Source organism: Theobroma umbraticum, unplaced genomic scaffold (assembly GCF_002168275.2).
Source record: "Theobroma umbraticum cultivar Fairchild unplaced genomic scaffold, ASM216827v3 scaffold_56.0, whole genome shotgun sequence".
NCBI lineage: Eukaryota > Viridiplantae > Streptophyta > Magnoliopsida > Malvales > Malvaceae > Theobroma > Theobroma umbraticum.
Genome location: NW_018397256.1, coordinates 12,829,042 through 12,840,490, shown reverse-complemented (window position 1 = coordinate 12,840,490; position 11,449 = coordinate 12,829,042). Strand labels below are relative to the sequence as shown.

The 11,449-nt window shown below is 34.8% G+C and overlaps 2 protein-coding genes across 2 annotated transcripts; both read left to right on the top strand.

Annotated features, from left to right (window-relative positions):
• Positions 1-1,711: 1,711 nt before the first annotated feature.
• LOC110410204 (DEAD-box ATP-dependent RNA helicase 15) lies at positions 1,712-6,087 on the top strand. Its single transcript, XM_021419802.2, has 12 exons — positions 1,712-1,873; positions 1,991-2,110; positions 2,228-2,328; positions 2,718-2,890; positions 3,006-3,237; positions 3,343-3,461; positions 4,023-4,079; positions 4,176-4,360; positions 5,011-5,155; positions 5,252-5,335; positions 5,415-5,478; positions 5,739-6,087. Exons 2-12 carry the CDS (start codon positions 1,995-1,997, stop codon positions 5,747-5,749), a joined length of 1,287 nt encoding a protein of 428 aa, XP_021275477.1. The 5' UTR covers positions 1,712-1,873; positions 1,991-1,994; the 3' UTR covers positions 5,750-6,087.
• Positions 5,749-10,693, top strand: LOC110410203 (putative polygalacturonase At3g15720). The gene is made up of 10 exons (XM_089782660.1): positions 5,749-5,808; positions 7,694-7,819; positions 7,897-8,034; positions 9,034-9,177; positions 9,264-9,287; positions 9,374-9,581; positions 9,689-9,770; positions 9,857-9,965; positions 10,070-10,189; positions 10,277-10,693. Exons 1-10 carry the CDS (start codon positions 5,749-5,751, stop codon positions 10,502-10,504), a joined length of 1,239 nt encoding a protein of 412 aa, XP_089638786.1. The 3' UTR covers positions 10,505-10,693.
• The last annotated feature ends 756 nt before the right edge of the window (positions 10,694-11,449 follow it).

The following is an 11,449-nucleotide window of genomic DNA, read 5'->3' as shown; positions in this document are numbered from 1 at the left end:
GAGAGAGAGAGAGAGAGGAAGAGAGAAATACGTGGCTTTTGAGTGGATATGAAGGCAAGTGAATGCGCTGCCGAGCATGAAGCAGAGGCCATTGGGAAATAGAGAGATTAGAGTTATGTTCTGACAAGCATTGGCCACTTCCTTTATGCTGCAAAAATGGTTGGCAATCGAGGGCAAACCGGATTAGATATTTAGAATGTAAACGTCGAAAGTCAAGTTTTCCTTCTAGCCAGCCCACCAATATTTGGGTTTGCTAATTGGGATGGGCTTTTATGGGCTAGTTTCATTGCTTTCCATGATATCATTAATAAATAAAATAAAATATCTTTACTTTTAATTTTTAATCATAAATTTATATAAATTTATTAATTTTAAAAATAGATCATCTATTCTAAATGAATATTTTTTTAAACACATAAGTCCAGTCATTAGCCAATTATTAATATTTTTGTTAGTTTGATAACATGATAATATTAAAAAATAAATTTACTTTTTATCAATTTTAAAAATTATTACATTATATAAATTATATTTTTTTATTTTTAATATTTTTTATTAAAAATCCTCTTCTGCTGCTCCACAAGGAGCACAGATCTAGTGCTCCTTAGAAAGCACCAAACTTGGTGGTCTTAGAGAGCATTAGATTTTATGCTCATTGATAAATCTGGTTGGATCGAGTCAAATTCAATCATGGGGTGGCCAATTAAGGTAGGGGGCATTGTCTATGGATCTAAAATAAGTTTAAAAAAAAGATTCTTTAAATATTTTTAATTTAAATATTACCGTCGTATAGTTGTTTGGAACAAAATGTTTATTTTATAAATTAGTAAATTCATGTGTAATTATAATTAAAAGTTAAAAGTGATAAAGTACTTTACTCTAAGAAAAAATAATAAATTAAAAAAACAGATAAATTTCAACGAATATCATTTTAAAATAGGATAAATTTCTTTTTTAACTTCATGAATATCTTTTTTTAAAATAGGATAATTTTTATGTTTCCATAAAAATTTAAGTAGTTAACTTTATTGAGTAAAATTGAAAAATTTCTATAAATGTTATCAAATAAGTTAATTTTAAATAAAGTATATTTTGATAATTTTATTAGATTAGATAAAATTAATAACTTAACCTTTTATAGGAACACAGTTTATTCATAATGTGCTAACTGATAAAAAAATATCTATAATGTGTTAATTGTGAAAAAAATAAAATTACAAAGTGTTGATATAGGTAGAGTTTACTCTATAAAATATGTAAATAGAAGATTTTTTTAAAATAATTACATTTACATTAATCTAAAAAAAACATCTAAACCAGCTACAAAATTATGAATGGCAAGCAGTTACAAAATAAAATAAAAGATAAATATTAGGAGAAATTTTCAATTACAATATATATATTTCAAGCTTTTTTTTAATAATTGAATTTTTAATATTTATTGGCCATTTGACACCTGCTTTTTGGGCTTATTTTTAGTATTTTTAATATTTACTCACGTAAAAATGGCAACAAAAAGACAACCAATTTGGGCCCTAATTGGGCTGGGGTCAGGCCATGGCGTCATGTCTCTTTCCACACAGCCAGCAGGGGTCCAGCTGCAGAGCAGCGGAAGATGGTAATTAATGAGAAGAAGCAAGGGGTTTTTGGGAAATAAGCAAAACTTTCCTCTGTTTATAAAGATCACTCGTCAAGGTCGGAAACCCTACCTCTCTCTCTCTCTCTTCGAAACTCTGCACTCTCAAATCTAATTTTTTAGTTTTTAAGGGCTAACCTTTTTCCTTTGCAGACTCTCTCGAAATCCTAACCCTAGAATTCCCTTTCCCCTTCCCGCCTCCCCCACAATTTCTCCCTCTTTCGGTTAATTTCTCAGGTAAATCTCCCAAATCTATCTCTGTTTGAAACCCTAATTGTGTTTAGTTAAAGTTGGATGTTGCTTTTTTGTTTTTTGCTAAAACCCTAACGTTTGTTATTTGATTGGGATTTGTAGAAAAATGGGAGAAACAAGGGACAACGATGCCTACGAGGAAGAGCTTCTCGACTACGAGGAAGAAGAAGAGAAAGCCCCCGACTCTGTCACTGCTAAAGTCAATGGCGAGTCCGCCAAGAAGTGAGTTTTAGGTTTCCTTTTTGTTTGAAATGATTTTATTTTGCTTTTGTGTATAATGGTAAATAATTCTTAGGGAAAGATTTTCGTTCTAATTTTGTCATTTCTTTCTCTTTTTAGGGGCTATGTTGGAATTCACAGTTCAGGGTTCAGAGACTTCCTTTTGAAGCCAGAGCTTCTTCGGGCCATTGTCGACTCTGGATTTGAGCACCCTTCCGAAGGCAAATTTTTGACTCTTCTTCCCTTTTTTATATTGTGAACCTATATATACTGTTCTAATCTTGAAAGCTAAAATTTTAGATTGAACTTCGTGGATGGCTGGTTTTTTAGCAGTTTCATTATGTTATCATTTGCCATTCTTGGGAGTTTGTGTGAAGAATGTTTGGTTTATATAATGTACCCTCCTTCTTTTTGTATTTTCAATGTGAATCTTTCGTTTGGTCTAAAATTTCGTTTGATGCATTGGTTTTGCAGGTAATATACCATTATCATACTATTGATTTGGAGCAGTATTATGGTTTGGTTAAAGTTTCAATTAAAAGGATCACGGAGGTTAATATTTTACTTACCACGGGTTCCTTGGATGCAATTTTCTTTGGTTCTTCATCAGTGCAACATGAATGCATTCCCCAAGCTATATTGGGCATGGATGTCATCTGCCAAGCTAAATCAGGGATGGGGAAGACTGCAGTTTTTGTTCTATCATCATTACAGCAAATTGAACCAAGTCCAGGACAAGTTATTGCACTTGTTTTATGCCATACGAGGGAGTTGGCTTACCAGGTAAGAACAAGTTCTGCATCTTTTCTTGGAAGCTTTCTAGTCATTAATTTCCCTTTGCATTCTTGAGGTTATATGATAGATGTCATCTCATTTTATTTGCCCCCTTAACTTGTAGATTTGTCATGAGTTCGAGAGGTTCAGTACTTACCTTCCTGATATCAAGGTTGCTGTCTTTTATGGTGGTGTCAACATCAAAGTTCACAAAGATCTACTGAAAAATGAATGCCCCCACATTGTTGTTGGTACACCTGGAAGGATTTTGGCTTTGGCGAGAGACAAGGACCTTTCTTTGAAGAATGTGAGGCATTTCATTCTGGACGAATGTGACAAGATGCTTGAATCACTTGGTATGGTTTTCTTCACCTGAAGCTGGACAAGTATATAAGTTTTTTAATTGTTTGCTTACTTCTGCTATTCCAACTGGTATTGATTCTTCTACTTATCTTCTGTAGACATGAGGAGAGATGTGCAGGAGATTTTCAAGATGACCCCTCATGATAAGCAAGTTATGATGTTTTCTGCCACACTCAGCAAAGAAATTCGCCCGGTTTGCAAAAAATTTATGCAAGATGTAATGTTCCATGGCCAATACTACTTGAATTTAGAAGTATCTTTTTAATTAATGCCCCGCTTTCTCCGAGAGTTTTGTAAAATTTTACATCTGGTGGGTCCATCACCGTATAGTTGCCATTGGTGTTGCTTGGATGCAGTGGCTTCAGCTAGTCATTTATGGGTTATGCAGATTGAATGGGGAAGGTTAGTGGGGAATTGATAGGCTAGCAGTGTTAGGCTTTTGAAGTAGTTGATCTGTGTTCAACCGATTCTTACTTAGGCTTAATTTTTTTTTTTTATTTTTTTTATTTAGGCTATGGGGTGGGCTTGGAGTGGGGGGAATAAGAAGGGTTGGGTGTTTCCTTGTTTGGGGTGCGATGTCTGTCATGTAATAGAATCTGTGTGTTTGAGGGGGAATAGCGCTTGCTTGCTGTGACTAAATAACGAATCTGCAAGGAAGCAAGGCAGATGGACCAGGATCTCAATTCAAGGATGTGCATCCATAATTCATTTCGTACTGGATTCCCTTTGCTTGAGGAAGCTCCCTAATATGATTTACTGTGACATTTGTTCCTTTCAGCCAATGGAAATTTATGTTGATGATGAGGCCAAGTTGACCCTTCATGGGCTTGTGCAGGTATGTTCTAAGAAGCCAGCTAACCCTCCCCTTGTTTTTTCTTCCTTTTTAGAAGATTATTTGAGATCTATTTCACCAAAATGATCGCAATGACAGCACTACATCAAATTGAGTGAGCTGGAGAAAAACCGCAAGTTGAATGACCTCCTTGATGCATTGGACTTCAACCAAGTTGTTATCTTTGTCAAAAGTGTGAACCGAGCAGCTGAGTTGAACAAGTTACTTGTGGAGTGTAATTTTCCCTCTATATGTATTCACTCTGGCATGTCCCAGGAAGAAAGGTTTGTACCTGTCATGCATCATTCATTCTTCCTACACTATCCTTTTTATTCTTTTGAAAGACTTTGGTTTGTATATATTATTGTAAAAGAATGAAAGGGCCTGTATTTTTTTCAAGGATCCCTGTCAAGGTTTTTGAGGCGTGTTTTTGTCATGTTGTCTTAATACACCAAAAATGGTAGTTGGGTGGGTTGTTTAATTGTGCTACTGTAGATACTGTGGTTTATGCAGTCAGAACCATGGAATATTTACTGTGATATGATTTGGTCAAGTTGGGTTATGCAACATGGTCGTGTTTTGTCGTATATTTACTTTTGTAAAGAGTGATGTAAAACACATGGGAAAGATTTATCGAAAATATTGCCCCTTTTTACTTGATTATTGGTTTTTGAGTTTACTAAGTTGTAATAACATGTTTCCTGTGATCTCAAATTTATGTCTCTTGTTTTAGGGTTTGGCTTGTGTGTCCTATGTCGACTTTATGAGAAACTCTTTAGTTGCTATCCTTTGGTAGTTCAGGGTCCTTTTTTGGGTTTAGTAGGTTTCCTTGGTAAAATATGATAATATGGTTTGGCTTTTTCCAATTAGCTTTGGTGCATAAAATAAGTATCCAACCTTACCCTTTGTTTTAATGGTATCTGACGCTTTGTAGGTTGACTCGCTACAAGGGTTTCAAGGAGGGGCATAAAAGAATTCTTGTGGCCACTGATTTAGTTGGTAGGGGAATAGACATTGAACGTGTTAATATCGTCATCAACTATGACATGCCAGATTCTGCTGATACATACCTGCACAGGGTAGGTTTTGTTTCCACTGCATTATCAAACTAGTCTTGCTCCTGTCGTATGCATATAAGCTCTCTAACTGATGTTGTGTCTTTGGTTTATTGGCAGGTTGGTAGAGCTGGTAGGTTTGGCACCAAGGGTCTTGCAATTACATTTGTATCGTCTGCTTCAGATTCTGATGTGCTCAATCAGGTTTGTATTTAGATCCTTGGAACATTGTTGTTTTTCCCATGGTATGATCCTCTAATCAATTTTTTTCAATCAATTGTAGGTCCAGGAGAGGTTTGAGGTAGATATAAAGGAGCTTCCTGAGCAGATTGATACATCTACATACAGTATGTTTATTCTTAAGTGTTTCATCTGCTTTTGATATAACTTTAGTAGAACGTTATATTGTTGTCAATAATTGGCCAGAGTTGCAAAAGTATTATTGGGGATGAGATAGGTGTTTTCTCCTCCATCCTGCTTCCTTATAATTCTTTTTTCTTTTGTTAGATGTGTGGTCTCGACCTTCAATTTGTGGCTTTCTTAAATTCTTATGATTGATATGTGGATACCCAAGTTTCCTAATGCGTAAAAATGTTGTTATATGTAGTGCCGTCATAATGGAGGTTCAGTCAGCAATAGCAGAGGTCTGGAGCCCAAATGATGAAGCAATTTGTGTGGTTGGTGGAGGCCATGTGTATTTGTTTTTAGACTAATGTGGGAATATGCTTAAATCAGTTTGGAGGGGGAGCAGATGCACGACCATGTGGTTTTGGACTGCTTCTTATGAGTATTTTAGGCTTTTAATGAACTCCCAAGTGGGATTTAGCTAATATCATTATCAATAGGGAAATTTTCCCATTTAGGACATTTTTTTTTGTTGACTATTTGATAGAGTTGCATGTTATATTATCTGTTGTTAATTCGGAGCATAACCTCTTAAATCCCGTTTTTTGGTATATTTGAGTTGCGATTTAGGGTTGAATTAGTTTTGTGGATGTTAATCTTGCTTATTCGTTATGGTAATTGTGTAGTAAGTAACTTTGTGTGTCTTGTTATTAATTACTTTAGTAAAGTCTTTGGTAAATCCTCAAGGAATTATCAACTAGTCTAAATGTTAACATTGCAAGTGCACGGAGAGCCCATCCGTCGTTTATCCAATGGGGGTTTGCTTGTGATTAAAGGAAAGTAATTTTATTAAATTATAAACGGAGGTCGCATGGTTCTGCCAGGTATCTATCGAATTTATTAACAAGGGAAACAGGTTGTTATGGTTAAATTTATCTATCGAATTTAATTAATTTAATCGATTACTTGCTTGTTTCCCTTTTATTAATGAATGGATTTATTATTCACTCATATCTGGTTGATTAATGAATGACCGATTTAATCAACTGATTATATTCACTTGTGCACATTTGTGTCCTGTTGATTAATGGATGAACTTATTATTCACTCATATTTTGTCGATTAATGAATAAACGATTTAATCAACTTAATTGATTAGTCATGTGTGCATTTTTGATTAAATGAATGGATGACCGATTGAATCAATTTAACTGATTATTCACTCGTTCGTACTTGCGGGCTGGGCTAAACGGGGCATGCGTTGAGGAGAAAAAAAAAAAACCAACCGGATAAGAATAGATGGTAAGATGGAAGGAAAGAGACACAAATTTAAACCAACCAACCGAAGAAGAAGATTAGAGAGAAGCTTGCTGGTGGTGTTGGGAACCCAGGTACAGATGGCAGGAGAGAGATGGAGAACAACAGACGGAGACAGAGGGAGGAGAAGGTGGTGGGTGAAGCGTAAAAATATATTTTACTGTTTGAGAGTTGTCAATTTCCCCTGAGATTTGAGGTCCACACAGCTTAAATTTGCCCACAAAATATACCAAAGCATCATGTTGACACTTAAAACCATTAATTGGTTTCTCATGTGCACGGCCATGCAACTTGGCACCTTAACAACAACACATTATTTTCCTTCTAAACTTGTCAAATGAAACATGTTAGTCGGCTTGAGATTCCTTTTATAATTCCATATCAATAATTGATGAATTGCATATCGTTTTTACATGAACAAGTACAACTAGTGTTTGAATCCTTCATCCATGCAAGCAATGAATAAGAAGTTTAACTATTGAAGTCCATTTTAGGTATAACCTATTTAATTCTAGGCTGACCCTTTTTAATTATTTGGCCCTTTTTGTGGCCTAAATACCAAAGATATAAATGCTTTTGCCCAATTAATAACCAAAAGGATGTCTTTTCTAGTAATGGTAATTAATCACCATTTAATAATTTTGTTCATATATGCTAAACACTACACAAATTTTATGACATGGTCCAACCTTTTGTGTATATATATAGTAGATGCAAGGTCACCAGGGTATACCACAGTCTCAAAGAAAAAGTCTTGTTAATTCTTCTTGGATGATCCTTGGTTTCTCATAGAGAAAATGGTGACAACTTCTCTCAATGAGAAACAGTATTATTTCTCTTTGGCTTTTGCTAGACAAGTAGTTCAGGATGTATAATGAGTTCATTCTCTTGAAATTGTAGGGAGTGCTCATCATTTTGCTCATCCTTTGCATTGGTTCATCTAATTTGGGCATTGGAGATGGCCAAAATACTCTCAATGTTCTTAAGTTTGGTGCTGTTGGAGATGGCAAGACAGATGACTCCCATGTATATCTTTGTCCACCATCTTTTGACCTCCTTTTTGGTGTTTTGTTTGACTGCATGTATTTTTGTTTTCTTTATAGGCATTTTTGACAGCATGGCAAGCTTTATGTGGAGCAAGGGGAAGAACATCAACCCTTGTAATACCAGCATCAAAAACCTTTCTAGTATCTCATGTGCAATTCCTTGGCCCTTGCAGTTCAAGCAGGGTACATATTCAGGTAAAAACCTTGTACTTTTCAGAGATTTGCACTGAACGCAAGAAGTATTATTCATTTTGATTCAAATATCTTATAATTTTGTTCACAAAAAATGCTTATTAAATATAAACTTAAATGATATAATACAAATTTTCAACATCAAATTAACTACGTTCTTGCCAAGCCAAATACATTATATATTAAGATTTAAAAAGTAATTCTCATATCACGCACTCCACATAGCACTTGGTTTCTACACTTTCGATTGATGATTGCTCTAACACTAATTATAAAAACCCGCATCCAACTTACAAGGTATTATTAAATTTTCATCTAAAAAATTTCACATTTTTTTAATTTACTTAACGAAAAAAATTCTCACATTTTATTTTTATAAAAGATGCTTTGTAAATGTAAGACATGGCGACATGTACTCATAAAATGACTTCCATAAATATGTAAAGCAACAGATATAATACCAAACTAAAAATCCAAATTATCTAATTAATGGTTATTCTTTAATGAGAATACATATAAATTTTGTTAACTTAATTATGATATATTTAATTCATACAACTCATATACTATATATTACATACCCCATTACTTCATCTATGCAAAATTTTTTTGAGTTAACAGGTGCTTATACATTAAGCATGGGTTAAAAATAATTAAATTACTAAGGCAAAAAGTTTTGACTTTTAATATACTATTTTCATTAAATACAAGAGGATACTATGCTATAATTACAAGTTTCTTTATTTAAATCTCACTTTCACCAATATCACTAAATACCGATTAATATTTTTCTTTTTTTTTTTAGATTAATTCTTAAATTTTGACGTGTTTTTTATTTGTAATGTCACGATAGAATAATATTATTATTAATTGATCCTTTCGTAGCGACTGGTTCATGAAGCTACTACTAATTTTTCCAACCATAGCCATAGCTATTAGCTACCATGTTAATTGGAATACGTTGCAAAACCATATGGACCAGCTAATATTCTATTTCGCCAGGTTCTCGGGAAAATTGTTGCCCCCGAAGCTAATGCATGGAGCGGACGTAATTCTGATTGCTGGCTATGCTTCATGGGAGTGCATGGTCTTGTCATTGATGGTTCAGGCGAAATTGATGGCAATGGCGAAACTTGGTGGAACAAGGTTAATACATTCATTACTCAGTCTTGCATTATATTTTATATAGTAAACTTTTGATTTGACTGACGAGATTACCATTCCATTTTCAGCCTCCGAGTTGCAGAAGACCAACGGTGATTGCCTTCTTTTGACGAAAGAGGTATGCAGACAAAATGGATTCAAGTTAACGGTTAACAAGTTTCCTTGCTGATGTTTTCAGGCTCTACACTTCCACATCTGTGATAACCTTAAACTGAGTGGACTGAGGCACCTAGATAGCCCGAGCAATCACATCACTATACACAGTTGTAATGGGGTATCTGCAACAAATCTTCGCATAACTGCACCTGCTGATAGTCCAAACACCGATGGTATTGATATTGCGGGATCTACCCAAGTTGATATATCTGACTCTTTCATAGGAACTGGTATGTTGGGTCTTGATCCTAGCCCTTTTTCTTTTAAGTTTTGGCAACTATAGTTGGTATTACCTGCAATGAACTAATTTGCCTGCACTCTCTGAAATTGATCAAAGGGGATGACTGCGTTGCTATAAAGGGTGGCTGTTCTAACATCAATATTACTAAAGTTACATGTGGACCAGGTCACGGAATCAGGTTTCTCAGATTCTTTTTTTATTTTGAAGTTTTTAGTTTTTGAAGAAAGAGAAAGATCTTACGTGTGACCTGCAAAATGTTTGTAGCATTGGAAGTCTAGGACAAGGAGGAGCTAACGACCAAGTGGAGCATGTGCATGTGAGAGATTGTACTTTCAATGGGACACAGAATGGAGCAAGAATCAAGACAATACCGGTAAACGTATTGGCATGTTTTCCAAAAGAAACAAAATTTCATGTGTAATTGAAAAAGCTTTAGAAAAGATCACTTTCATTGAACACCTTTTGGTTTTTTGACAGGGAGGATCAGGGTTTGCAAGGCAGATTTCTTTTGAACAGATTACACTAATAGCATCTAGAAACCCGATCTATATAGACCAATATTATTGCAATGGCAAAGCTAGCAGTTGCCCGGATGTGGTATAGTATATAACTTGTTGTTTAGAGCAATACCTTTTGCTAAGTTGATTCAAATCAAAACTGATGGATGTTTTCCCCATGGCATAGGGAAAAGCAACAGCTATTAGTGGTGTTACATACATAGGATTTCATGGAACTTCTGCAGATGATAAAGCGATTAATTTGGATTGTAGTGATCAAGGCTGCACCGGCATCACCATAGAAAATGTAAACATTACCTCTTCCGTGCAAGGACAGCCGCTTCAAGCCATTTGCAATAATGCACATGGAAGAGCTACCTCCACTGTACCTGTCGTCTCTTGCCTGTTACCTTGATACAACATTTATGTATAGGCAAGTTGGTTTTCCTTTTTGACAACAGAAGAAATCTTTATCATTAATTTGAGAAGCCTATGGCAAGAATGTCTCAGCTGTTAAAAGGCTTTGAAGTAGTGAAAGTTGGTCATCATGGTTCTTTTTACATTTCTATTTAAGTAATTGCCTGAGAGTTACATAAATTAAAAAAAAAGCTTGAGAATTACCCTTTATGGCTTTTTGTATGCTATGAACTGCTTTCAAGTTTACTGCAATGTTGATGTCTATCCCTCATACAGAGAAAAACAAAGCAGTTCCTTCTAAGAATAGAGTAAAGTTAAAAATGTTTAACGGATGTTCATTTTAGTGGCCTTAAAAAATTCCTGATTCTCTACAAGGAACAATGAAATGAAGAACATGAAAGAGATATAAGAAACAGCCCGAGTCAAAATTCAGGTTTGAAACTGGTAATGTGAGATTCTGGTCCTAAGCCTGGACAATTTTAGAAGGTAGTCTAAAGATAAAGTAAAACAAAGAGTTTACTGCTTATCATGACTGGGATAAACTTTTCATGAAGTCTTAAAAATTCTTTCAGCATACATGATACTCATCTCACGTTGGGTATAAATGTGATTATTAACATCTATATGACATTCTAAATTAACCATTACTAATAACTTGAGTTTATGTCCGAAAATTATTAGGCCAGTAATGCTTGGACCTGGATTCTCTCAGCATTTATATTGTCTTAGTTGTTGTCATTAATTAAAGAACTCAACTTTGTCATTCTTTGGCTGTAATGAAAAGTTGTGGGGTAGGGAGAATAGTACAAGTTTAAAGTACTGTACTTTTGAGACTGTACTGCTCAAGAGACAATTAGACTGCATTCAGAAACAGAAAAGAAATCCCCCCACATGCAACTAAGAAAAGCCTGCAATTCCAGTTTTTTTTTTCTTTTTTTTTTTT

Bases quoted from the DNA above. Each gene is read 5' to 3' on its own strand.
- LOC110410203 (XM_089782660.1), top strand. From the start codon at position 5,749: ATGGAGGTTCAGTCAGCAATAGCAGAGGTCTGGAGCCCAAATGATGAA. The intron at 9,582-9,688 runs GTATGTTGGGTC...AATTGATCAAAG, and splicing joins TGACTCTTTCATAGGAACTG to GGGATGACTGCGTTGCTATA. The intron at 10,190-10,276 runs GTATAGTATATA...CCCATGGCATAG, and splicing joins CTAGCAGTTGCCCGGATGTG to GGAAAAGCAACAGCTATTAG.
- LOC110410204 (XM_021419802.2), top strand. From the start codon at position 1,995: ATGGGAGAAACAAGGGACAACGATGCCTACGAGGAAGAGCTTCTCGAC. The intron at 3,238-3,342 runs GTATGGTTTTCT...TATCTTCTGTAG, and splicing joins CAAGATGCTTGAATCACTTG to ACATGAGGAGAGATGTGCAG. The intron at 4,080-4,175 runs GTATGTTCTAAG...TCGCAATGACAG, and splicing joins CCCTTCATGGGCTTGTGCAG to CACTACATCAAATTGAGTGA.